This window comes from Lissotriton vulgaris, chromosome 1_1, assembly GCF_964263255.1.
Source record: "Lissotriton vulgaris chromosome 1_1, aLisVul1.2, whole genome shotgun sequence".
NCBI lineage: Eukaryota > Metazoa > Chordata > Amphibia > Caudata > Salamandridae > Lissotriton > Lissotriton vulgaris.
The window spans coordinates 1,398,907,917-1,398,935,463 of NC_141685.1; the positions used below are offsets into that span (position 1 = coordinate 1,398,907,917).

At 45.3% G+C, this 27,547-nt stretch overlaps 1 protein-coding gene across 2 annotated transcripts in view; it reads right to left on the bottom strand.

The window, feature by feature from the left end:
- Positions 1 to 8,886: 8,886 nt before the first annotated feature.
- ING3 (inhibitor of growth family member 3) overlaps positions 8,887 to 27,547 on the bottom strand; it is a 200,108-nt gene continuing 181,447 nt past the window's right edge. For both annotated transcript variants that reach the window (XM_086967020.1, XM_086967014.1), the window contains exons 11-12: positions 17,739 to 17,777; positions 8,887 to 10,132 (exon numbers count right to left, since the gene is read on the bottom strand). In XM_086967020.1, coding sequence (XP_086823146.1) covers positions 10,016 to 10,132; positions 17,739 to 17,777 — 156 coding nt within the window. In that variant the 3' untranslated portion in view covers positions 8,887 to 10,015. The remainder of the gene's footprint in view (positions 10,133 to 17,738; positions 17,778 to 27,547) is intronic.

Below are 27,547 nucleotides of genomic sequence, written 5' to 3' on the forward strand. Positions count from 1 at the left end.
ACAAGGCGCTCAGAAGTAACTGAAATTAAAGATCTTTTCTAAAGGCTGAGTAACCCGAAATAGCAATGGGTTTGAAAGGTGTACACATCACAAAGAGTAAAAACCAAATTAAGGTTTCACGGTGGCAGGCAAAAGGGGCACCTGGAAACATATGTAAACCCTTAAAAAACACACACCACAATGGGGGACCTAAACAAGATAGATGATCAGGTAAACGAATGAAAGGTACGAGGGCGGACTAACAGTACATCAGAGTGTAACCTGCAGCAGACCGACTCAACGGTCCTCACACCAAGCCAAAAATTGTACCCATCTACCCGAATAGATCAACTCAATTAGTGGATGGTAAACTGCGAAGATGAGATCCATTGCCCCCTTCAGCTGCTTCTATTCAGGCTCTACCTTTCGAGGATTAGGTTGTGGCGGTTTGGGTGTAGAACACTGCCCTGTTGATTTGTATGGCAGGTCCTTCAAAAGACATAGACAAGCCAGGGGGGGGGGAGGTGTTCAGATTCAGTAGGTCAGAGTACCACACCTTCCGAGCCCAGTCAGGGGCTACCAGGACTACATGGACCCTATCCCTCGTGACTTACCTCAGAACCTCAGGCAGTAACGGTAAAGGCAAAAATGGTCAGAAGATGAAACATGTCTACAAGGGCACCTGGAGGCTGACATTTTAAAGTGAATATATCTCAACAATTAGTAATTTCAGCGTTATCAAACAGATCTACCCAAGGCTAGACACGCCCCACTGGACGAAGAGGTCCTGAACTTCCTCTGAGTGCAGATGCCGTTCGTGGTCTATTAGGTGATGTCTGCTGAAGTTGTCCACCCTGGCATTCAGGAATCTCGCCCGTGGTTAACACTCAAGTAAATCCCTTGAAGATCCAGCCTGCATCACAGTTCTTGGGCCTCGTGGCACATTATCTGTGACCTCCACACCACACTGGTTGTTGAATATCATATGGTGGTCACGTTGCTCGTCAGAACCTGTACAGGGCAGCCCATAATGGATAGCTGAAAGGCCCAGAGAGCCAGCCAGATGACACTCCGCTACAAAAGGTTGATGTGCCTCATCTCTAGCAGAGATCAGAGTCCTCTGCTCTGGACCTCAACAAGGTGGTCCTCTAGGTCCAGAGTGGAGGCATCTGTCACCACTATGAGCTCTAGATGGGGCATGGAGAACAACCTGATGCCCGTCAGGTTGGTATCGACCATTGAAGGCTGTAAGGCACCCCCATTACTAAGCACATTGAAGGCAGAGTTTCCACGGCAGAGCACACATGTGCCAACAGGCATGAACCATCAACAGGATACACGAAGGCAGGAGATTAAGAAACTTCAGATCCATCCAGGCCGGATCCTCAGACTGAGCACAAAACATCAGGATCATATTATGAATTTCCCCAGACGCGCTACAGGGGAGGAATGGCTCTGAATGCCAGTGTGCAAAACTGCCCCTATAAAGAGAATTCCCTGCACGAGCCTAGGGTGAGACTGACTCGTTGATAAGGAACCTCAGGGAATAAAGTAGCAAGATGGTCATTCCAAGGTGGTCCATGATTGACGGTGGCAAGTGCACCAGTTTTGGAGACACAGGAAGACATGCAATCCCGTTCTAGAAAGATAGGCCTTGAAAACCAGTTATGCTGTTTTTCCAGTGATTTATTAACACATTTATTAAACAGCCATGCTCAGTAACCCCCAGTCATTTCATATTTCTGTTATACTAATTTGCTTGAGTTATCTAGACATAAAACACTCAGTGGCATTTCCATGCCTGGCACTAAGAAGCAAAGATTCTCAATTAAGCTAGCTCAGCATTTAAAATTGCATCTTAAGTATGTAATTTCAGTCTTTTTTGTTCTTCTCATGAGAAACCCAGGCACCTATTAGTACTGTTATCTAGTTTCTGTCATTAAGATGCTGCTTCAACCACCTATATGAAGAAAATGTATCCAAGATGGAAGAATTTTGGAAGGAATAGAAGATCCATTTCTTGAAGAGGTGAAGATCTGTTTCACTGGGTAGTGATATTACTTTATATTTTGCTTATATTTACTTAATTAACATGTTTTAGACCTGAAGTGCACTCAGAAAGATATTTTTTTCACAGCCACAACCACCACCATTACCTTCATAAATATCTGAGGGGACCAAGGCAAGCAGGAAGGGAAGAATGGCGAACTGGAAGTATTCGTTCCCATTGAAGAATCAGAAGAAAAGTCAGTGCCACTCCAGAAAGGTATTTGAAAGTACACATCATGCAAGTCCAAAGGTGCCATCAAATCGCTAGGGTCTAGAGCAGAGTGAACCTGGGCTAAGGTATGCATTTTGAATTTTTACTCCAGAAATAAAGTGTTCAGAAACCAATCGAAAATTGTCCTGCCTCCATTGTCTTTTTTTGGGCACCAAAAAATAACAAGAATAGCACCTGTTGCCTCTCCTTCTACGGTACTCTCTCTATTGTCCCTTTGACAAACAATGACTGAACCTCTTTGGCTAGAATGGAGTCATGTTCTGCCAAGGTCTGGGTATAAACAAGAGGAACTGGAGGGGGCACTGACAGAAAGGGAAAGATGTAACACTGATGGACTACTTACAAGCCCCACTGATCTAATGAAATTGCCCACCAGTTGGGCAGTGAAAAGCATATTTGTCTGCCACTGCTGTAAGTTACTACCTTAGGGGGAATCATAGCTGGTTGGCAGCATCAGGGGTACAGGAAGATGACTGGAAATGCTGTTGTTGGCCCGGTCCTCTGCAACCACCATACCCTCTGTAGCATCAACAGGGCTAGGCAGGCTGCTGAGTCCCCCGCGAGGGCTGCCTCTGACTTTAAACATAGCCATGTGATTAACCTCGGCCAACGGTCGTCACGAGCGCTACCTCCCCAGTGCTGCGCACGACCATTGGACGTCCATTCAGCACTAGTTCCAATGGACAGCGCAGCACTGGGGAGGGATATTTGCACCGCAGCTAAGGTGTTAACCTCTGAATTTCCGTTATGGTTAACCACCCCAAACCTTAACCCGCTTTGTTTTCAAACAGCGTGGAGACATCAAAATGCAGGTCCGTACATCCCCAGAGAAACCTGTGGAGCCCATTCAAACAAGAGGGAGAATAACAATCCCAGAGCCTGCAGGACAATGTACTCAGTGCGCGGTGTCCAGTCCAGTCCAGCCCGCAAAATCTACCATGCCGCTTCCTGTCCGTCAGGGACTGCCTGAGAAAAGTATTTTATAAATCTCCTTTATGGACGTCGGGCTAAATCTTGCTCGTCCTGGCCCAGAGAGAGTGGATGAATCTGCCCAAAAAGGAGACTGCATTCTAAGATTGTAAAATCAAAATGACAGACAGCACATAGGCCACATCTACAAACATTAGGAATACCGATTTCCTAATTGCGATTCTCTCGAAATCGCAATTAGGAAATCGGTATTCCAAATGTATGAAACTCAGTTTCATTTAGAGATTCCTAGTGGGTCCCAAATCAACCTACCTCATGAATATTAATGAATTAGGTTGCAGTTTGCAACCCATTAGGAATCACTGCCATCACAGTTTATTTATTTTTAAAGTTTTATATAGCGCTGGCTAGACCTGGAGGTATCAGAGCACTTTACATGAGCATCAGATCATAGTTACAGGTTACATCGTTACAAAGGTTACACAGTTCTTAGAGCATGGCAACATAGTTACTTGTAAGGTCGAGATAAACAATAAGCACAAATACGTAAGGGGAAAAGCAGGCAAGGTGAGAGATTCAGGGGAGTGGGGTTGGAGCAGGGGAATTAGACAGATAATGAAGGAGGGAAAGGGGAGGGTGAGAGACACAGCATGGGGAGAGGAGGGGAAGGGTGACGGAGACACAAACCAGTAGACGAGTCAAGGCAACGTCCAAAGTCCAGTAAGCTGGGGTGTCTCGTGGGGTGAGCTGAACACAATGTTTGTGATTGCTTTTTAATAGAGATTTTTTATTTTTATATGAAACCCATTTTCCCTAAAGGGATGTCAAGTCTTGGGGTATGTCAATTGTGGACAAACTTTTTTATATAACAAAGCAAGTGTGACGGTCACTATTTTTCATTTGGCATTGCATTTATTGCATGAGGTGATGTTATCTTTAAAGTAAAATTGTTTTGAAATACCAATAAGAACCGTTGTAGCGGTTATAGAATCCCCACAGACACCTGGGAAATGCTGCACCTTGTTCCTCCTGATCGGACACAACTGCAGGGTTGGAAGGCACGCTTCTGGGTGCATCAGAACAGGTATACAGCTCTCCCAGCAACAAATCCAGACTAAGGTGATGTCCCCTCCCCTGAGACACACATTATTCCTGGTTGAACAGTTATCCTCTGCAGAGCCCTCCCTTCATAGGCCACAGAGGATTTGTAACTACCAGTGGCTCCCACTGCTACGTACCAAAAATCAGACGGGATATGAACAAGTCCAATTTTACATGGTTCTCCTTTTCTACATGTCCTTTTCAGGCTGTTTTCCAGATACAGCCTTGTGTAGCGCGATGATTCCCACAGCAGGGTAGTCTCCAACTTGTACCAGCCACAAGACAGGCATAATAAGGTGTGAGGTTGCTGCATCTTAGCCAACCTAAAGGAGCAATCGGGTAAAAGAAAAATGACAGGCCTCCCCTAGAGGTTTCCTCACCTTGCACAACTCATTCTGCAGTCCTACCTCACACCCAGGGTTACCCTAGATGGGTCCCTCAGGCCTACATTACTCTGGCTCACTCACATACACCATGCATGTACCACACAAGCTACACAAACAGGCCCACCACGCACTAAAGATGCTAAGGCTAGGTACTGGATACGCACATAGAAGCAGCACTATAGACATGGCACAGATAAAAATGTCTAGTCAAAGCTATTGATTTTCAAATTATGGTATGCTGCAGCCATTGGGGTATCATTCTTTTTTTTACGCGATCTCCATGGGGAGGCGGAGGTCCAATTTACTAAATATCTCAAGGTCACGTGAAAGTTTCCAATTCAGAGTGGTCCAGCAGGGTTGTATACTGGCTCCTTTCTCGTTTCATTTATATATCAACACCCGGGAAAAGGTACTTGTGGAGACCAAGGTGTACTTCCCCAGATGGGACGGCATGGAATGGCATGGTCTGCCGGTACTATTGTACGTTGATGACGCCATACTCATGGCCTGGACAGCGAGGGGGCCGCAAGCACTGCTCTGTTCCTTTGTTCAATTCATGGAAGAACAGACCTGTTGGTTAACAACTCCAAATCATATGTGATGCAGGTGGGACCCAGAACAAGAAAGTCTTATATCTTTAAAGTTGGGTCATCTTGGTCCCAAAGATGAGTGTTCTTTCCTACCTGGGGGTCTTGTTGGGATGCCAACATGAACTAGGGGCCTTTAAAAAGCAGAAAGAAAGAGGATCTTCTACAGGAAAACACTTATCTTTAACTCTGCCTCTCGTTTAGGAAAGAGACTGATAGGACCCCTTTTGCAGACTTATAGGGCCAAGTGCATTGCTATGGTAGTGAAATCTGGGGTTATATCACTCATGACGATTTACAAGCAGCCAAAAACAACTTCTTGCGACAGCCATTAAGCTTACCCAAGGGCACTTCCACCTTCATTGTACATGAAGAGCTTGGCATGGCTCATCCTTCTGACCGGTTGGCCTTCCGCCCCCTTTCGCTATGGATAAATATTTGGCTTAGTAATGGGACTGCTTTAAATAAACAGATCTTAAAGGATTGCATGGCTCTTGACCATGCTCACTATATCCCTCGGCTCAACTATATAATAGAATGTTTCATGAGCCTGGGAATAGCGGATATATTCTCTAACCCAGAATCAATTAGTAGGAAGGGCTAGGGCTTGGGCTGGGCCAAGGAGGACTTTTTTAGAGAGCGGATATCAGATAGGGAAGATCGGGAGTTAAGAAGTCCAGTGTACGTAGATTAACATTCTGAAAACATGCAATACACGGAACCATCTCTCATAGGGCTCTTACAATTGTTTTTTTATTAACCCGGTTCCATTTTGACCTTTCATCATCTTCTCGCCCATCCACGCGGGCAGAACAAGGGTCAGAGTCTGTCATCCTGTGGCTGCAACTGTAAATCTCCACAGTATATGTTCCACTTGTTAAAGTATTGTAGTTATGAGCTACAGAGGAAGACTTATATTATTCCTATTTTAAAAAAGGCAAATTTTAGCCAAGTGCATCCTGCTTTTACTTTTTTATTAATGCGTTCAGGGAACACTGTGTTTTATGTTCTTAGCTTTTTAAAGTCTGCTGTTAGGCTCAGGTCCACCTGTGATTAATAGTTGAGGGTGTATCATGGCTGGACGTGACGGGATTATAGTAGCCCCTTGTTACCCTGCATTTATTTTTAATACCAAGTATTCTTATCGAAGCAATGTCATATGTGGTTGAAGTTTTATAGACATGGCGCTTTTGTATATACTTTATAAACTTGACTTTTAATGTTTTTTGCAAAAGCCAAACAAAGTTTTGTTTCATGCTGTTAAAACTGCTCAGTGTTAAACCCATGACTGAGAAAACAATCCCCAGTCTCTCAATGAAGGCACACTTGGTGAGCCGTTCCGGGTCAAAGGACCAGCCCAATATTTTACTCATGTCAAAGACAGCAAAAGGCCTCTATAGACACACTACACTAGAGAAGTCCAGCGCCAAAATGTAAAGTTAGGATGACTGATACACACTGTTGGGCACCCTGGACAGGGGAACACAACTGTACTCCATGCAGAGGACACTCCCATCCGAACACCATACTTACAAGCCCCCTAATAAATTAGGCAGCAGGATACCACTTTTTGCTTTGTTTTGGCGATTCCTACCGTCCACCAATTTCCCATGAAATACCTGCAACTTTTTTTAGGCCTGCTGCTGGTCCTCAATCAGTGTTACACTGGCATTCTCTTCTCTGGAAGTCGATGGATACATACTGTAATCTACTGTTCTAGGCTCAAAGACATATTGGCCTAGTTCAAGGTTTAGTCTGCACTAACAGAAGGGCATCCGGCTTTCAATCAATTAGCCTGGTCTCCGTCATCTATCAGCTTGTATCCCATCCAATGGTCCTGCTGAGAGCAGAGTCGCTGATCTGAGCTCGGTGGAGCAACATCACATCCACTGCCTTTCTAGGATTAAGCACTACAGTCAAAGCACAGTACGGGTTACTGTGCCTACTTGATGTATATAAGACACTGGTGAGAGACAGTTCTTCTGTGCTGCGATTTTATAATTAATGCTACCCGTGACACCATCTTCATTTTGCTTCTTTCTTTTAAGGGAAGGGTCAGTTAAACGTCATGCCTTGCATTATATCTAGGGTGCCCTGTCCCTGTTTGTGCTGAGGCACACCTTTACCTAAGTTGTGATTAGTGCAAACATGGACAGTGTGCCCTATAACAAATAATGCAGTGCCCCCCCCCCCCCCCGCAGTTGTGGACTCACACCGTCCATGGGAGCACTGCATTAGTGAAAAGCGGATCTGCTTTATAAAGTTGTGATTAGTGCAAACATGGACAGTGTGCCCTATAACAAATAATGCAGTGCCCCCCCCCCCCCCCCCGCAGTTGTGGACTCACACCGTCCATGGCTGCACTGCATTAATGAAAAGCGGATCTGCTTTATAAAGCAGTCACCTTACCCACCTCCGTGGGACTCCCTTTCCCCTCTTTCAATGTGCACCGCGTGGAGGGAGGGGGTGGGTGCACCAACTGTGTGCACCTCTTTGTGGCGTGTAGGTAGTGTGTCACTTAGGATCTCGCTGGGGCTATATGTGCATGATTTGTATTACAGCAGGGGCCACGCAAGCATCTGCAGCCGTTTCTGTATTATCAAAGACACGGAGGGACAGAGAGCGGCAGGGAAGGAAAGTTAAATCGAGGCAGAGAGAGAAGCAAGGAAGAACAGTGAAAAACCACCTGAGAAGAGTGGAAAAAAATACCTAAACAGAAGGGGGGGGGATGAGGGAAGGTGCACAAAAGAGAAGTGAAAGGGAAGTGAGGGACCCTTTGAGCAGAGAGAAGGCCTGGCAGGACTGCAGAAAGCCCTTCCACAAGGAACCCCTTTCACGATGCAGCCTGATGGAATCGGAAAAGGGGTTCCTTGTGGAAGGTATTTTGATACAGCGCACCGAGACAAAGCGCGAAGCAGGTTATTGCACGTTGTTGAAACTAAAAACGGTTAAGAAAAGATTAATCCAGGATGACAAGGTGTGCATCTCTTTTCTTGAACTCATTAGGACTGCAGAAAGAGAATAAAGATAAAAGAGGCAGGCAGAACGAGAGGGGAAACGCCGCATGGATGGAGGCAGAAGTTCCTAGGGAGGGAGAGAAATTAGAAGAGAAGCAATGTAATTGGGAGGAGAGGGGAAAAGCAAAAGATGGCATTCCATGATACCACTTGGATAAGAAACTGCAGTTGTTTATTCTCTTTTGATTCTAATCCCATACCGGGTAATGTGTCTGTTTCATGTCATCCTTGATTCCATGTGATGTGCGTTACGGCCAGTGACGACATCATTATGCTAATGAGTGGTTTCAGAACTTAAAAGCCGCCTTCTTTTTGGTCGTTGAAAGTGGATTGGTCTGATGAAGATTCAGGAGCTGCAAAGGCAGCACACCTAAACTTCTCCGATCTCAGTGGTGGCACTAGCCTCGTCCTGCCCAAATATCTTGAGCTGATGAATGGTTTCATGAGGATATTTTTACCTGGATAACCAGAATGTCAAGCAGTGCTACCGCAGGCCATGAAGCATCAATGCAAAAGGACTACATTTTGGATTCTCACCTGAGAAATTCGCAACCAGAATTTAAAAAGAAGAATGCAAGCATGCCTTACTTGACAGAAACAGAGGCCACGTTTTAAAGGCGTGTTTAATGACAGCATGTTCGCAAAAGTACATGACCACTTGGGTTGGAGGGAAAGTGGAAGCAAGGGCAAAATCTTAATCCTACACACACAGTTTTACAGATATTTGGTCTTTCTATTTGATGGCTTCTTTTGCCTCGAGTGAAGCTTGTCAGGCTTTCACGGCACTGTTTAATTAGTTTCAGAATATACAATTTAATGTTAAATATTTACATTAACAAAGAAAAACACATTCAGTAAGTAAGACTAAAAAAGTATTACAAACTACTCCTACTGAACACAACCAACGACTAATGGCACATATTAGTTTCCCCCTACTTTACAGAAAAAATATTAGTAAATCCCTCAATACGGGTGTTGGTAATGGGCCACGATATACAACTTATTTCTTCAGCCAGCTGAATTTTGTTTCACATAGAAACAAAGCCATGAAGGCCATCATATAAAACTCACTTTCAAAAACATAAGTACACAATGATGTACACAAGCTAAATGCCCCTATGTACTGAAGGATACAAACACTTTACCTCCATTTAAACCAATATTAGGCATCCGCTCTTCCTGAAGAAATGATTGTTGAAGCACCAGCGGATGACTGAGTCTAAACCTGCGACTCAAGCAGTTTGAGTATCTAAGTGTAGTTCGACACTACGCATACAGCAAGCATTTACCGTTGAATGAACCATACAGGATCAAACTCGCTCACAAAGGATTCAAATCTTCTCTGTTGACTTCTTCAAATGTTCCTGCCATCAGCGTTGGCCATGTCGTTTTAGCTCGTGGCAACGAAAGCAGATGTTGAAAAGGGAGAAAAGTACCACTTGCTTCAATATGGCCCAACGAAGGGCTCTGAAAGGAAGGGTGCATTACAAAAACAACCAACCTGCGCAAATTTTCGCCTGAGGAAGTGTATCCAGTACAGAGCGACAGGTCTAAACATTTTTTTTTTTACCATGGATGTATAGCTACCATTCATGGACAACTCTTTCTAACTGAAATGTTAGGACATCAAACGGCTGTGTTCATCAATTATTTAAAATGGTTGTCAAACAGGAACTTTTTTTTCAGGTTCTTTACAAAACTTTGAACGTGTACATCTACAGAGTCCAATAAGGCTCATTTGTGCCGGCTGCCTCTCCTCTTCATCGCGGCGGTACACTGGGGACAATACCACTTCCCTTTAGGAGCTTCTGACAATCCAACACAACCATAGTGAAACCATTCGATGGGACACTGCAAAACAAAACACAGCCATGAAGTACTGCAGTGCAAACCCAGCACTAAAACAATGAATGCCTTTCGTGTCACAATCAAAATTCACATTAAAAAACGGCACTGTACTTGAAATGCACTTGTAAAAAGATTCAAATGCAAGCCCCATATTTACAATGTTTCTGATATTGTTGTACTGGAAAGTTAAAATACAAATGACAATAAAGAGATTTAAACAAAAAAAATGTAATATGTTTCTGATCGATACCCTGTTCTTGCAAAACATTCATCGCTTCTATAGCAGGACAACTTTATGCACATACCATAATACAATGTTGTCCTAGAGAGACACAGTAAGGCAATGGTGCACCAACCTCGGAAGAGGCAACCTATGCCCACAAATCCTCAACCTTCAGCTTCCCAAAATAATGGGCACTGAATGACAAAAAAAATGCCCTAGCGGGGTCCTAGTGGACGGAATCTGCACTGCCCATCACAGAAGTTGTTAGCTGAAGGTGTATACCTTCTTCATGCTTTAATTATTGACAGACTACTCATCGCGAAAGGGGATCCCAGAGAACATAGTAAATAATATGCACTGGTAAGGCCAAAAGGTCTGGAGATGGCTGCCAACCCTTAGGCTTTGTAAATGCTGGTTTTGTAATAGTTTTTGAGCAACGTTGCTGTTGTAAGAACTGCTGGAACAGCATCAATATATAAAAAACTGGCTACAAGTAGAAACATTTATAAGCACACAATGCCATAGTTGTCCCTGACCCTAAAGAAAGTTACTTGCTCTGCGGATGTACACGTTGTGAACAATTAGAATGCCATCACTTACGGTGAGGTTATCCAATGGCTTAAGGAGACTGACCCAATGAGTGGAAGAAAAATGTGGCGGGCAACGGATGAAGAAGTTAGATGTGTGAGATATATATATATATATATATATATATTTCCCTCCACAAAAAAGTAATAACCAGAACTGCTGAATATCTATGGTTTTGTGTGTGTAAATTGTGAACCCAACTATAACGTCCCTGTAACCTCTGTTTTTTTCAGTGAATTTCAAATTTTTATTCTAACGCAGCGGGGGTTGGCGTGTATGGTTTGTCTGCAGGGTCTGGCCTGCAGCCAACTTGAGAGGGGGCTCACAGTCCCTCCCTTCTCCCGGAGAGAAATATATCTTATAAATCAGTCCTAAAAAATATACCAGCAAATATTTTTCCAGTACTCCAGGAAATGTTGAATACTTTCTTTTTAAAAAGCACAAAAAGCATAACACGGTGTTTTACACGTTTTAAACCTAATGGAAATAACACATCAGAGTCCACAGGAAAGAAAGTAAAAAAGGGAAAAAAGCCGAAGAAACTCATTATCAAGAAAATGAGCCACCCCAAAGGGGAAAAAGAGTAGCAAAAGACATACTAAAATGAGGTGTCCTCCTACAGAGCCCACATCCATTTGGTAACGCGGGGGAGCAAAAAGATTCCCCGTTGCTGCTGCCTCATGTTTAACCAACTGTGAAATTGCAATTCTTGAAGGAAGCCTGCTCCATCTTCAGGGCCTTATGTCCTACTCCATGGACAACTGCCTAGGGCAGCCCCTCTGGGGCTGAGAAGAATATTGATTGTGGAGAATCAAGCAGATACTATGCAACAAAACCATGGTCTAAAACCTTCAAAGCCTCTAAATGCGGCTCTACTGCCAAAACAGTAGCTAATCCAAGGAATCCTACCGATTCACACCATCACCTCACCTAGGAGATAAAACAGTTTCCTTATATTAATTGAGGAGTTGATTCCTTGGACAAAATCCACCCGAATCCACTCTACCCTGAGGTTACTAATTGCCATATGAGGCTGGCTGCAAATCTACTATGGATAATAACTTTATCTGCAGTCTGCATTGAGAATCGCACGCATGAGTGGCTTTCCCGTGGGTCTTGAACTGGTTTTGCATCAGCGCAATCACTTGTGTTTGGAAGTTTGGGTTTACCTTTGGCAACTACATTGAATCCCAACATTTTCAGCACAATGGCACCTTTGCATAACAACTAGAGTCTGGAGTAGATGTGTTTTATTTATTTGCAGATTAAAACTGCTTCTGATGGCAAGACCAGACCCAAGTCCCAAGTATACTGCACCTTTCTGAGTGCGAGTGTTTTCTTCCCGCAGTGCCTGTATCACAAACAGACACCACAGGCACAAGGTCCGTATAGTCCCAATCAATCAACCATGAGATATCCATCTCAGATATACCATCCAGCATGAAGGCCTCTCTGGTCCCACTTTCTGAGGATTTTAGCACCTTGTAGGTGGATGTTCGGGGGGGGGGGGCTACATCCTACATCCATTCTATTGTTCGGTGTACTTTTAACCTATGTTAAATAAACACATTGACCTCAATGGGAACAGAATCCGGTCTGTGTCTGGGTTTCATACACAGTTAGGACCAATAAGAACTGGCCTTGCTAGAGATACTGTCTCAGAAGCCTAAAACATTTGGACAGAAGCTCCTCTGGGATTGGAACATCCTGAGAACCTTTAAATGCAGCAGACCCTCTGGCTGGCTCCAGCTTGCCACCTTAGCCAGGACAGCGGTAAACTACAGACCCCCAAAGTCAGGTCAGGGTTCATTGTTTAGCATATGAATAGCAATTTCAGAGACTACTGAACAAGGAGTGGAACCTCAGCATAGTGGTCAGTCTCCGTCAAGACTGGGCTGAAGGAGGAGCTACGTCAGCAAGCAAGATGGCTGCTTAGGCTCCTGGCTCCGCCGACCTCCGTAACCCGCCACCATATCCTGTATATTATCCTGACTTTACGCCTAGTCTCTGTGTGCATGAACTGTTCCGCACTCCGATGGTGAAATCCGGAAACTTTTATCGGCTTGTTTGACGAAGTTCCATCGAGTGGAAGTTTGCCGCCTACTCCAGCGGTGAAGCCGGGGCCTGGAGTACTTTCACAGCAGGGCTGTAGTGCAACAACATCGGCCTGGAGAATTGGGCTGGGTCCGGTCGACCGGAGTGGAGGCTTTAATTCAGCCCGAATTTGGCAGCGATTGTTTTCATTGCTCAGCATCAACTGAGGGGTGAGTATGCTTGCTGCCGGCTGCGGGTGGGGGACCCCGTCCTGCGGACCCAGTTTGCGCCCGCCGGGGCTCGGTGGTTCGGGGTCTCTGGCCTGCGGCCTTAACTGGGTTGACCGTGGCTGCGGACAAAGACTGCTCACCCTTCGCATTTGCACGTTCGTGGTCGTGTCTGTCCCCCCCGGGGATGCCAGACTCACACGGGGAGGTGATTGCAACTGATATCGGGCATGAGAATATGGATCGAACGGTGCATGAGCCATCGCTGAGGTCAATACTGGCAGAACTTTGGGCATTTCGCTCACATGTGGATACTTTGTTGAGCAAATTGGAGACGTGCCTATCTGCGATGCTCCCGGTGGAACCGGGCCCAGCCTTATTGTTGGAACAGGAATCTGCAGCCATTCATACCGCGGCCATTTTGATTCCGTGCGAGAACCCCCTGAGGAAACAAGTATTGGAACCATCGGATGGTGCCCTGGGAGACGGTGTTCCCGAGGATGTCATGGTATTGCTGAACCTTCCACCACCACCGGCCTTGGAGATATCGTCAGGCGTTCCCCTCCCGGAGACTTTTGTTTGTGACTTTCCATTCATTTTATGGTCATCTTCTCCTTTCCTGATGACGCTACGACTCCTGTGCAAGACACATTGGGACTGTTCAACTAGGAGGGAGAGTTTGTCTGCGTCTACAGTTCCTGTGGACTCACTGCCTGCCGGTAGCCATGGGCTGATTTCTGATGACTCTTCTTCTTTATTGCTTCTTTGTGTGCCTTTGGGTCTCGCTGGGAGGGGCTCGTGTTCTTGTTCGGAAGGGCCAAGGTTAAGATCCACTGGGTCGGGAAGGGTTAGCGTGGCTTTCACAAGTGTGGGGCCTGCAACTGATTGCTCTAAGAGGCTGGGCGGTGTCTCACGGTACCCTCTAATTTCTTCTATATTGTTGTCATAAACTTGTCTTTTAGTGATAGGGGGTGGCTATTTCAGGCGGGGGGTCTAAAGGGGCTGGGAGCCCACATGGATATGCCCTCCTCCGTTCTTTCTCCTACCTTTGGGGTTTTAGTTATTAGGGGCGACAGGCACGCTGCTAGTGGGGTCAGGCTGTAGCCATTTGCAGGGGTGCAGGGTGGGGGGCTGGAGGGTTTTTTTTTGCCTTTTTTATTCTCTATGGCCTTTCTTTCCTTCTTTCTCTTTTCTTAAAGGATCAGTATAGCTACGAATCATTCGGATTCTTATCGTGTGCTTGTATTTTGTGCTTATGCTCTTATGATATCCTGATTCCTGGGTGGGCAGGCTCCGAGTACTGGCGCAACATGGAATGTATGTTGTGTGTTCTTTTGTACCGATCTATATGCTCTGGCGCCACTTCTCCATTATAGTGGTTATTACATGCATATCCTGTTTCTTACCCTGTCCCCCGCATTCGGTTTGATTGTATGGCACCTGATCCTCTCTTATAAAATATAAAATGAAACCTCTGTCTCATCCTGGAACCCAGTTGTGCATTCTAATACAAGTTTTATCCTGAATCGCTGCCGGACCTTTGGGTTGTCGGCTGATGAGCTGTGTCATACTGTGATATCGGAGATTTTAATTTGTCTAGCGGCCGGCCCCCGCGGTTGTAGGCCCATACTTGTATTTTTACTGAATGCTACAATAAAGGTTTTTTTTAAAAAAAAGACTGGGCTGAAGTCTAGGAAAGCTTCTTGGTCAGTATGAAGTTTCAAAAAACATCCATTTAGCATTTGCCTATGCTTAGAGCTGATGAAACATCGTTTCCACGGTTCTGCCACCTCGTGCATCTATTGTATTGTGCTAACCAGTGTTTACGTACCGTCCCCCCTCCACAGTGTTTTCTGCAGCTTTACGTTTTTAATATACTGCCATGAACACGCAACAAGTTCAAACCTGGGTAATAAGGGAGATTAGTGATTTTCTGGCACACATTTGGTTCCTATAGTTAAATGCAGTCGAGAAGTACACTTTGGAAGCAGGAATCTCAGAGACAGAAGTTTTCATTAAAACACTACAAGCGTGAAAAAGTCCTGGGCCTTATGGCCTACCAGCTGAGTTCTACAAGGGCTCGCAGGAAGTTAGTCAGCCCATCTCCTAAATATGTACAGAGCAAGAGGGGAGGAGGGTTCACTGTCCAGGGAGCTCAGACCACTCATGGTTGTGGTGGTACATAAAGGAAGGAGATCGCAATGTGATACCAGCAATTCATCTGTAACTTTGGTATGGTGGTAACAAGATGCAACATAGCGAGATTTAGGGGGGGTGGGGGGGTTCCTTGTTTGAACACTGGTGCACTGACAGACTGGTGCATGGGTGTGGAAGGATCAGTCTATGAAGGACAGGGCTGCCATTGTGCGTTTGATAAAATACAAGGCACATGAGCAACCCAGCAAGGCTACTCCTGAACACCAAAAAAGACTCCTGTTCAAGGGGATGCATCAATCCATACACTCTGGATAGACACTGGTTTAACAACTAACTTCTGAACTTGGTCGGAGGAGGTGGTATCGCAGAGACACAACTGCACTTCTAACACTGTTAATACATCTTGCTATATACCGCCTAAAGTTTTGGTTATGGAATACAATAAAAAGCTACTTAAATTTAAACAACTGAGTATCGTACTTTTATCAATTAATATTTGTTGGAATTCTTATATGGTTAGTACAGACACTTAAAATAATTACAACAGGGCAGGTCTGATTTATTATTCACTATACAAAGTGCAAATTTAACAAGGGCACCAAAACGACACATTTGCTATTATCTAGATAATTCAAATGACCAGAACTAAAGTATATAAAAAAAACAAGGGTAGTTTGAATATGCATATAGAAAAGACCAAATGCACAATGGATTAAATCCAACACGATTTTTAAATAAAACAATTAACAAGCAAAATAGTGGTAAAGGGTGCCAGAGAGAAATAATTTGGGCTAGGTAATCTCACTCTTATGTTCGGAAATCAGGGCTAGAATCTTGTTGGAAGAGATTAACAACAAACTTTAGATCTGAGCGTGACCTCCCCAGTGCCATGTTATAAATGAGTGTTCGGTAGATTGCACTCTCTGCATCAAATGACCATGGAATTGTGAATTAACAGCACTGTCATCCAGAAACTCCATGTGAAACAGCTGCCATCAGGCTGTTAAGTATCAAACATTTCCTATGCCAATTCTATCATGGGAGATAAAGCCTAAAAGCCTAGTGCTGACAAACCCAATGCCTTCTTCTCAGGAGACACTATTGAATCGGGAATACTGGCAAATGTATGGTCTACTGCAGAGGACACACTTGGCTCAGGTATAGAGTACTTGAGAGTTTATAAATTATTTTTAATTGAGCCATATACAGAAAAACATAGTTAATATCCCAGAACCTATGTTTATAAATAACCACTTTAAAATACGTTTATCTGCTCTGACCCTGTCGAGTATGCACAGTCTGGGTACTAAAAAACTCTGGATAACTCATAAATTAGGGGTCCAACCTACTTTACTGCTTACAGAACAGCATAACAACTGTAAACATATAATAGCCAAGTGTTCACTGAAGCACTCTATGGTGATTGTAGGTATTAGTTTGGAGTAGGCTCCTCTCCAATAAAACAAGTACTTCGACAGACCTTTGGTCACCAACTTGCTTACTATCAATTGCTAAAGTAAAGTTTCATATAGTGCCCATTAGATTTCTTCTGAGTTTGATCAGTCGTATGCTGGTATGATATGAATGTCATACCATGTCCTCAGTCCTCTCTGCAAACACATCTGTTTCAATAAGCACAGAGTTCCTCTTAAATTGAAGCGCCTGCTCACATTTTTGTTGAGAAGGTTAGTGAAATTCACTTCTGTCTCACCCATTACTGGATATTTTAGATATCAACTAACCTCTAAGACCAATGTTTTGAATTTGGTATTGAGTGAGGAAAGAGTCTTCTTTAGCTCTTAGGATACTCTGCGTTTGTGTGTTGCCCTTTTGGTTAGCTGTTGTTCATCACTGTGCCATTTTTATTTCTAGATACAGGCATGTATTTGTAAGCAATCTACTTGACGAGAGGATGGTCTGCCTCGTACTGTAAAAAAAGGATGAAAACACCCTTTTAAAAAAAAATGTGTTCTTCAGATTTTGTCTTGCAAAATAATTCATTTAATTGTGTTTATGTAGATTGTTGATGACAACCGCACGAATAAAGGTTGTTTAAGGTTATTTTAAAACATGACAAAATATGCCAAGCGGTGTTCATTTACAAAAGACTGTCTGCAAGTTCTACTGCACAATCAGTTCTCCCGTTTAGATTCACCTATAACTATTTTGATTTCTTCCGAAGTCTAAAAAAGGAAAAAGAACTAAGCATTGAATAAACTGATGCGTGTTATAATGGCCCATGGTTCTTGGCTGGGAAAGAGTACTTTGCTAGAAAAAAAAAATCGAAAATCTTTGTGTCCGCTAGAGTGAGCGAATACATATAAAATATGATAGTTGCAATTCAGTGCTATGTCCTTTAAAATTAGACATTCATACTTACATCCTGATTATCGCAGCCAACCATTTCTCCATATGATACCTAATAAAAAAATGTCAAAATTAAAATATAGTACATGTAGGAATAAGATTTAAATATACATTTAAAAAATGCCTTTAGAAATAACTTGTTCCCTCCTTACAACTAGAAACTGTACGCTCACATAGTAAGAAAGGTTACTTGTAACACATACTTGGATCGCCAGCATGGATGCTGCAAGTGTTGTACAGAATCTATAAAGTATCTTCATTACAAAGTAGAAGATACTCACCAGTAACTTACTGCCATTCTTCAGAATCAATGGATGTCAGCTTCTGGACGAGAGGAGACTGGAACACTACTGAGCCCCATAAATAAAAACCAACTGGAAGCATATGCCACATACACCAGGTCCAACCACCAACAACTTGCACTGTACCCATTTAGTGTTTATTACACTGTAGATATGTAGACCGAGGAGGAATGGCAGCAGCTACAAATTGTGTTTATTCCTAGTGAAAATACTATAAAACATCAACAACTAAAATAGAAGTATGGACGCCTATTCCAATACTCCAGATATACATCAGCAAAGGTTTCTGCAGCAATGGCTGGTAGAAATGGATGACCCTTGCAAAATGTCAGTCACAGAATTATGAAGTGAAAAATGCGTGTGCCTCTACTTGCAAAAGGCACTGCTAGACAGGACCTTCAAGGCTCAGCTTAAAAAACAAGCACTGGCGTTGCCAATAGGTTTCGCATTTGGAAAGTTGGAGCTATTGGTTTTGTAAATGACATTTTATATTTATATATTGTTATTGACAATGCCAATAACGATATATAAATATAAAATGTCATTTACAAAACCAATAGCTCCAACTTTCCAAATGCGAAACCTATTGGCAACGCCAGTGCTTGTTTGCTTATCTATCTTTTTATTATGTTGATTGTTATCCATATTCTTCTTCGTGTACCCTCCTAAAGTTTTCTGAATCACTTGGGCCAGGTTCGTGCAATATAAAAAACCCACTAAAATAAAATAAATAAACTGTGCTGATGCCTGTTCCATGGACATAACCAGAGGTTCAATGGCCCTTTAATATCTATGCTGCTTGCCCTAGGCGTACTTGGATTCCTGCAAGCATGCGAAAAACAGCAGGCCCCAACCTCCGCGTTGAGAACGGATTGAATAACCCATTAAGCAAAAAAAAAACAACACAATAATCACTAGATTAACCAACCACTAATATTGAATTCTTGAGTAGCATGCTACTTGCGTCAAGAATGTTTTTGGAACATGTAATAAATGAATGCCAAACGGGAAACCCCAAATGACCCAAGCACTGATAACCAAACACAAAACTGTGACCTGTTTTTTTTTCTACTAGTGTCAAAGATAACCCGCGCGCTCTGCAAGCATGTTCCTCACTTGCTGACGTGTGCTCTTGTTTCTTTCTGCGGGTTTTAAGAGGGAGGTAGGTGTGGACGGAAGAGGGGCATTTCCACAATTAATTTGGGGCGACAGAAAGGTCCAGTTATACGACACGACTCCTCTCCGCCCTCTGCGAACCCGCATGAGGCCTTCGCTGCAGTAAAATTTGGCAAAGCCCGCCTTCGTGCTGCCCTGACACTGGATCAGCAAACACAAAAAGCAACTGCCAGCTCAAAAGCAATCTGCCGATAGAGCCTGGTGCTATCCAATCAAGGGCAGAAGGTCACTTCCGAACAACTGGGCAATAAAAGATGATTTCCAGCCACGGAACAGAAAGGCCCCAGTGTTGGTTGGCTGAGGGGAGGAGGGAGCCAGGGGGTGGGTGCTGTCTGTGGGAGGAAGTGCATTGAATACAGGCAGCAGACGGGAACCATCTGGAGCTGTGCAGGGCCTGTTCTCAAGACGAGAGAAAAAGCCCCCACGGTGGGGCCAGCGACTCTGTTCAATGATTCAAACTCTTTTTTTTTTGTGTGTGTGGTCATTTAGAGGCAATGTTCCCAGGCAAAAAGAAACATGGGGAAGAGCAGCAGTGCTGGGTCTTATCTGAGAATGACTAAACAAGGGAAGCCGGATGGGGGCGGGAGAGCCTGGTGGGGGGGGGTGGGGGGGGGGGGCGGGAATGCGAGCGAGGGGAGAAGTGTGGCAGGCAACCGGTATGTGACGTAAGGCTTAAGAGGGTACAAGGGAAGCCGGATGGGGGCGGGAATGCGAGGGGAGGAGAAGTGTGGCAGGCAGATGCGCGGAGGGAAGCCAGATGGGGGCGGGAGAGCCTGGTGGGGGGGCGGGAATGCAGGCGGATTAGGGAGATGCGCGTGCTTGTGTGGTCACGTGACTCGCATGCACTGTGGAAAAACCGCAGTGGTTTGACGAGTCGAATGGAGCACTTGAATTTTTGCCTATTACATTCGCAAGCGAATGATAATAGGCGAAACCTAAAAAGGAAAAGAGATGCCTCTGTATGCGTAACGACGTTCTCTACTTTTACTAATGAAATCAAGAAAATTCTGAGAAAAAACTGACACATTTTAAAAAGACTAGAAATCTTTAAAGAACTACCAGTTTTTGCGCTCAAGAAAAACAAGAGCATTAAAGAGCATCTAGTGCGGGCTAACACTAAGAAAAGAAGACCAGAAATCACTTTACAATCAAGGTTGTCCTTACCTCCAGTCAAGGGACACCACTGCTTTGGGAATTGTAATGCGTGCAGTAACACCATTAAAGGATGTACATTTAACTACGGAAACAAGAGCATCAAACATGATGAATTTACAAACTGCAATACCACCAACGTGGTATATTGTGTGATTTGTCCATGCCAATTAGCGTATGTGGGAAAAACGACGCAACCAATAAAAACACGCTGGACACAACATAAGTCCTGAATCAAATGTAAAATAATTACCGCACCGAGGGTAAAGCATTGCCTAGAAAAGAACCACACTCCTCAAGATCTAAAATGAACAGTGCTGAAGCACATAAAGGGTCATGCAATAGAAATAGCTTTGTCTAACTTTGAAGCTAAATACATTCTGATATTGGGCACTACTGATAACTGACTTAATGAAATCTCAAAAATAATGCTCAGTGTATAAATGGCTAATTCAGCTGCCAATAGGGCATCAAATGGAGTTGATCCGAAACTGCTGAGACACAAAATGTTTTTCTTGAGAACAGTTCGTGTAAATAGGACAATGCCCTTGCCTCAATAAAGATTATTTGAAGTTGAAATGCAGCGACTGTATAGAAGACCCAAAGCAAAGCACATTTTGACAAACAAAGGACACCCATTAGAACAAATATGTTGAAAAAGTAAAGTTTTGATAACATCCACGTAACGGAATGAAAATAAGCAAACTCTGTGCTTGAACAGCAGGTACCACGTATCGCCATCCATTTAGGTGCAATCCCTTCAGAGCAAAATAAAGCACTAACGAAATGTATAAATGCGGACCATAAGTTGCGAGCATAAGAAATCATACCAGAATCGGCGAATAACGAGTTACCATGTATACGCCGCCATGGAAACACCGGAAGTCAGGCCAAGAATAAGGACACGTCCGGAAACAAAAAGAACATCGCAAGGATCAAGATATATCCGGCCAGCAAGGTGATAGGCCGAAACCGCACATGTATTTACTAGGAAGTAAAAGAAACACCCGAACGACAACAGCAGAAGTTGCATTCAGAGACGGAGCGCAACTGCCATAACAGAAATGAGGGCAGTTTTCCCCGACGAATGGGAAACACACGGAGGGGCCGCATGCGGTCTCCCGAAAGGACACAAGTAGAACTAATGGCCCGTACCATGCACATGGAATAACTGAAGCTTCAGCATGCTAGTAAGGAAAGCTTTATGGTTACAAGCAATATAAGCTAAGAGAATGTCGTATAATCCAGCAATAACCTTCCCTTCGACATACTAATGTGCAATCACGATCCGGTTTCTTTTTTAAACAAGGGAAGCCGGATGGGGGCGGTGGGAGCCTGGTGGGGGGGCGGGAATGCGAGCGAGGGGAGGAGAAGTGTGGCAGGCAGATGCGCGGAGGGAAGCCGGATGGGGCGGGAGAGCCTGGTGGGGGGGTGGGAATGCAGGCGGATTAGGGAGATGCGCGTGCTTGTGTGGTCACGTGACCCGCTTTTGTGGTCACGTGACTCACATGCACTGTGGAAAAACCTCAGTGGTTTGACGAGTCGAATGGAGCACTTGAATTTTCGCCTATTACATTCGCAAGCGAATGATAATAGGCGAAACCTAAAAATGCATGAGTTGCGACCAATGTACAGAGTAACGAATGAAAGAATTTAAGCAGTTTGCTTTCATGGATTACATTTTGGCTGCGTAGATCCGCAAGTCCTCTTGCTAAAGATTTAGAGAACAGACTACACTTTTGGTACTACAAAGAGCCCCTACTATAACTAATGACATATCCTACAATATAAATAAGCTAATATGTGGACCAGCACCTAATGACATACCCTACTAGGTAAATAAGCTAAAGCAGAGACTCCCTACAAACGTGTAGGAAGTCATAGGCAATTTAAAAGACCAAATCTTTAAAAAAAGCAAAAGAACCAAATGAGATGGATAAAATGACAACATATTAGTAAACTATGGAATGATAATAATCTCCGCAGCAGACCAAGAACACTATGAGGAAAATATGGGAGAAACCGGTACAGCACTAAAAGCACAGGGAACACTCATTAACAAGGAAAGTTGCAGTGGACTGCTCACTGTCCATTTTCATCTCAGTCAATTGTCCTAAATCGAGCACTTTCTCCAGGATGACATGGATATCTGTGTGTAATTGGTTATTAATCATTTAAACGACAAACCTGTTATACAAAACGTACTCTGGAAAATGGGAAACACTTCATACAATTTACAGTACAAGATTGAGTGTTAGTCTAAGCAATATCTAACCCAGGATATAAAAAAACCCTCTTGTAGTGACTCAGTTTCTTCAACACCAGTACTGCAAGAATTCAAGGCGGAAAGTTAGTGCGAAAACAAGCAGAACGCTACCTGCCTTCAAGAAACGTCTGAAAACCCTCCTTTTCAGCCAGCTTGTAAACGAATGCTCATCAAACTCTGACCTACTACACCATTCTTGCTCCTAAGTTATTATTACTGATTTGGGCTTCTCTTGCCAATGTGCTGCTAGAATTAGGGTCCTCTTGATGGGCTCTTTGCCTCTGCACCTGCGTCTAGAATACAGCGTGAGCACAGAGGCCAAGTGTTTCCCTCATTTGCATTGGGACAAACACCCACAGAAATATTGGAATGTCCCCATCAGATAGCTACCTATATTACAGAATGGACCACACAAGGATTTGTGGCCCCTTCTGTAATACTACAGTGCCCCCAGGGCCCAGAAAATTGACCCACTGGGCACTGTATGCAATAGGGCTCCTGTTGTGCTGTAGAAGTAAGTTTAAAAAAGATTAAACACAGAATTCCACCTTCAACCAGATCCACAAGCGCAAACTGGCAAACCACCCATTCCATAGTCCTGCACATCAACCTTATCAGCAGCTTCTAACATCCATCAAGATCACAAATCAACACATATAACATGGCATGCCCGAGGAAGGCGGCTTACTAGCTTGGCATCACTCCAGTGAGGGTACAACAATTTTATCTATGTCAAAAATACCTTTTACTAGGGTCAATGGAAAAGTATCATGAAAATTGATGCATGAATAAACACCAAACCAACCAATTAAAATCATTTCCCCATCATGTCCATCTGAGCAAATGCCCTTTTGCAGGCGGGGCATAATATGAGCCATTAGGATTAGAATCCCTACTCACACAACAACTTAACTTAACTTAGGAAGAAATGGAAGGAATCGATTCACATAATGGCCAACAATATGTTACTTTTTTCCAAAAGAAGGACGTGGGTACAGGGCACCACTGCCAAAAGCCATTCAAATAAGAGACATCTACTCCTGAATAAAACCACTATGACAATCTTCCAGATAAATGCTCAGTCCATTGTGAAACATTTTCTATAATCTAACCCTAACATACTCACAAGCCCCTCCATCTGGTTATGAATTACGCTGTACTGTCCCTGATGGACTTGTTATGAACCTGTAATTAACTGATTGAATGGTCTGCATCCTAATGCTTTGTTGATTACAGGTTTCTGATCACAAGTCGTTTTCAAAACCAAAGCTAAATTCTTGAAGTAAACCACTAATAATATTACGAACCCAGCACTAGAGTGCAAGACAGTGCAAAGTTTGGGATCTACAACAACATATGCTGCACATAGACCGATTTCACAGTTTCACAACTACACATCCAGGAATACACGCTCCAGGAGAGGAGATGTGGCTATTATCTTCACCAACAAACCTTCAAACCTTCCTGTAGGTCTTGATTGTTACATCCAATGTAGGTCAAGAATCCACTAAAATCCAAAGCTGTTAGAATACAGCTTCTGGAAAGATGTAAAAAAATGTACGAGTTACTTACCTTCGGTAACGATGTTGTGGTAGAGACGATTCTAGCCGCAATTTCCTTTACATAGAATTATCCCCAGGCGTGAGACTGCATCCGGAAACTTTTTGCCACATCATCCCTGGCCGCCGGGGGCAGGGCAACACCACGTGACTCCGCCCAGGCGCCGTCCGCGTACATGTCGTCAGCGAGGTCACATAAGATCCACCGCGCCGGCGCGCCTACGTCAGTTTTCTTCGGAGAACTTTTCCGCACCACAACGCGGAGCCACCAGACAAAAACTGTGGGAGCATGGGAACAGTGTGCGAAAGAGTAGGAAAAGAAAGTGGAGTCCAACGACACCACAAGGAACAGTGCAACACTGTAGTGTCCAAAGGCAGGGGCAGAAGAAACAAAGAACAGAGCAGAGCCCTGAGCAGCAACCCCTGCCAGTACATAGACAGCGTTTCCCTGGAGACAAGGAACATGCGGAAAAAGTCATGAGACATGTAACAGGCCCATCACCCCCATCAAGAGAAAGGACGGGGAGCAGGTCCCAAGATAGACAGGAACAACAAACCTCCAAACCACCCCAGCATAGAGGCCAACCACCCCCCCCCCCCCAAGGAACAAGGGCAAGGCATTGCCAGATGCCCCCTTTTCGGAGGTTAGCAGAGGGGCCAGAACCCTAAGCAGCAAGGGGAAGGGAGGGAAGTACAGATATTGAAGGCAACCCCCCCTCCAAACCTGGAGTAGCCAGAGCAGCAGGGCACAGGAGCACCATAACCCTATCCTCCAAGGAATCAAGGGGAGGAATGAGACACAACCAGAAGGAGCTACCCGTCAAGAGCAAAGGAAGCACTCACAGGAGACAGCCCCCCCACGGGAGGCGAGTACCCAAGGTCCTCGCAGAATGGGGAGGTAGGGCGGGCCGTGAAGGAATCTGCAGCTAGAATCGGCTCTACCAGATACATCGTTACCGAAGGTAACTTGTACATCTGATAGAAACTACTAGCCCCAGATTACTTCTCGTAGAATAGATACCCTAGCAATACCCACGGGGAAGGAGGGTCTGCGAAAGGACCCCACCAGCCTGAACAGAACCGAGGGTCCTACAGGGGACCAGATCTGCGGATCGGGTAAGACCTTGACCTAGCCAGGCAAGTGGAACCCCACAAGCAGAACATTACCGACCCCCAGGAGATGGAGGAGGGAGAAAGAGGCTGAAGAGGGCTGCACGCACACAGCAGAGGAACCAAGTGCAAGGACCGGAAGGCCGAGCACCCAACTTCCCTACAAGGCTACATAGCTTCCATCCAATGCCAAGACAGGAAGAGGAGAAGAAGAAGCCTATAGGACCCAAGTAAACGAGGGAAAAGAAGACGAACCCACCCCAAATGTAGGGCAACACGCCAGCCAGAAGGCACCGCCAGAAACATGAAGAACAGCCCGGGCCCTAGGAAGGCCGGGCAGGCGGCGCCTGACAAGGAAGAACACAAAACCAACCCAACACATAAAACAGGAGCAGGGGGATGAGGGAATGCTCGGGCACACCACTACGAGGGGCCGCGCACACCACCTCAAGAAGCAAAGCAACATACATAAACACCATGGAGATCGGGCACCCGAAGGTGACCAGAGCTCTTTAGCAGAGCGCAAGCTATATAACAGCTACTACTACCCCACATAGGGTACGTTAAGTCCCAAGACATGGGAACCCTCTTTGGAAGAACTTCCGCAGCAGAGTTAAAAACTAAAGGGCCACAGGGAAAAACACCCCGCAGAAGGCTTGACAAGCAGCCGAAGCATAGCAGAAGGTCTATTCTCAGGGCCAAGTCTGCGCAACAACTCCAGCAAAACACACACATTGTCAACAAAGGGCTGTCCAGCAGCCAACAATGCCAAAGTCCCAAAGGAGGACTCAATGGCCAGAAAACACACACCTCATTCAGAACAAGTGGCCTAAGAAGGCCCAGAACCAGCACAACTCAGCATTTACTGAGGAGGGGAAGGAGGAGGCAGAGGATAAGGCGGAGGAGGAAGAGCCCTGCCAGGAACCTTTGGATAGCTGAGTCAGCCCGGTCGACAGGCTGCAATCAAACGGAAGGTCAATGAGTCGCTCACAAATATTCTCGGGGAACACTCCTTCCCATAGCCAAGCATGGTGACTGAGAGCGACTGAGGAAGCCATGGCCCGGCACAGCACCTATGAGGTATCCAGAGCGGAGCGGAGAATAAACACTGCAAGCTCCCAGCCATCCAACGCATGAGGTCGTAAGTTCACCTGAACATTCTCCTATGACGCGGAGGATCCCAGAAACTCAGCAGAGTCCCACAAACATGAGGAGGCCCTAGCCAGAACACACAAGGTGTTAAGAGCCCGCAGGGCAGCGCTGGTCGAGGCGAACATGTTGCACCCTCAAGAGTCCAGCCAACGGGCCTCCCGGGACAGCGGAGTCAACAGTGGCGGCAGGGAGAGAAAAGCAGTCCTCAAAAGCAGACTAGCGACAGGGGTGAAGGGAAAGACATGCCGGGTAACGCGGTGCTGAAAGGTGCCGGTGCAGAAGATGCTGAGGCACCGGATCCCCTGAGGCAGGACACCTCCAAGCCCCCATTAAGGAAGAAAGGAGCGAACCCTCGAAGGGAAGCAAGATTTCCCTCCCACCAGAGCCATGGTGGAGAACCTCAAAGAGATGGTCCGCCGGAAAATGAGCAACCGGGTCACCCATACGCAGGATGCCCAGAGCCGTGGACACTGCATGAGAAAAGGCCGCACCCACCTCGGTAGGGCCCCGCGGTGGAGAAAGCAGCTCCTCCGTGGGAACCGGCTGCAGACTAAGGCGGCCATCCCCGAAGCCAAGCGGGACGGGCAAGGGCCAGACCTGGAAGTCAGAAGGAGCAGAGGAATGAGGGACCTGCCGCTCTTCCGACAAACACCTCTGCCGCAGGAAAGGCGGTGAGCCACCCTTAGACGACGCCGTAGAAAAAGATACCACCCGGCGACCAGTCTCCGGGTAGGACAACACCAATATACAGCCTGCCTCCGGAGAAGACGGAAAGTCCGAAGACAAATCCGCAGCACGACCACTGTGCGGAGCCGTAGAGTCTGCCGCTTGAGGCAGAATGCCGGCACCATCAGGCGTCGCCGGACAGGGTGACTTCAAGTCACACAGCATCGGGACCGGAGCCGAACTGGCCCGGGGCGGCGGCGGAACAACGCCGACTCGACCTCCCAAGAGGCAGCCGCATGTGCGGAGGAACAAGAAGGGCCTGGGGAGCGACACAAAGTCTTCCGCCAGCCGCTGCCCAGAATGCGGCGGAGATCGTCCAGCAACCCATGTGGCGACGCCAGCGACGATTCAACCTTCTGACGAGGCATCAGCCTGTGAT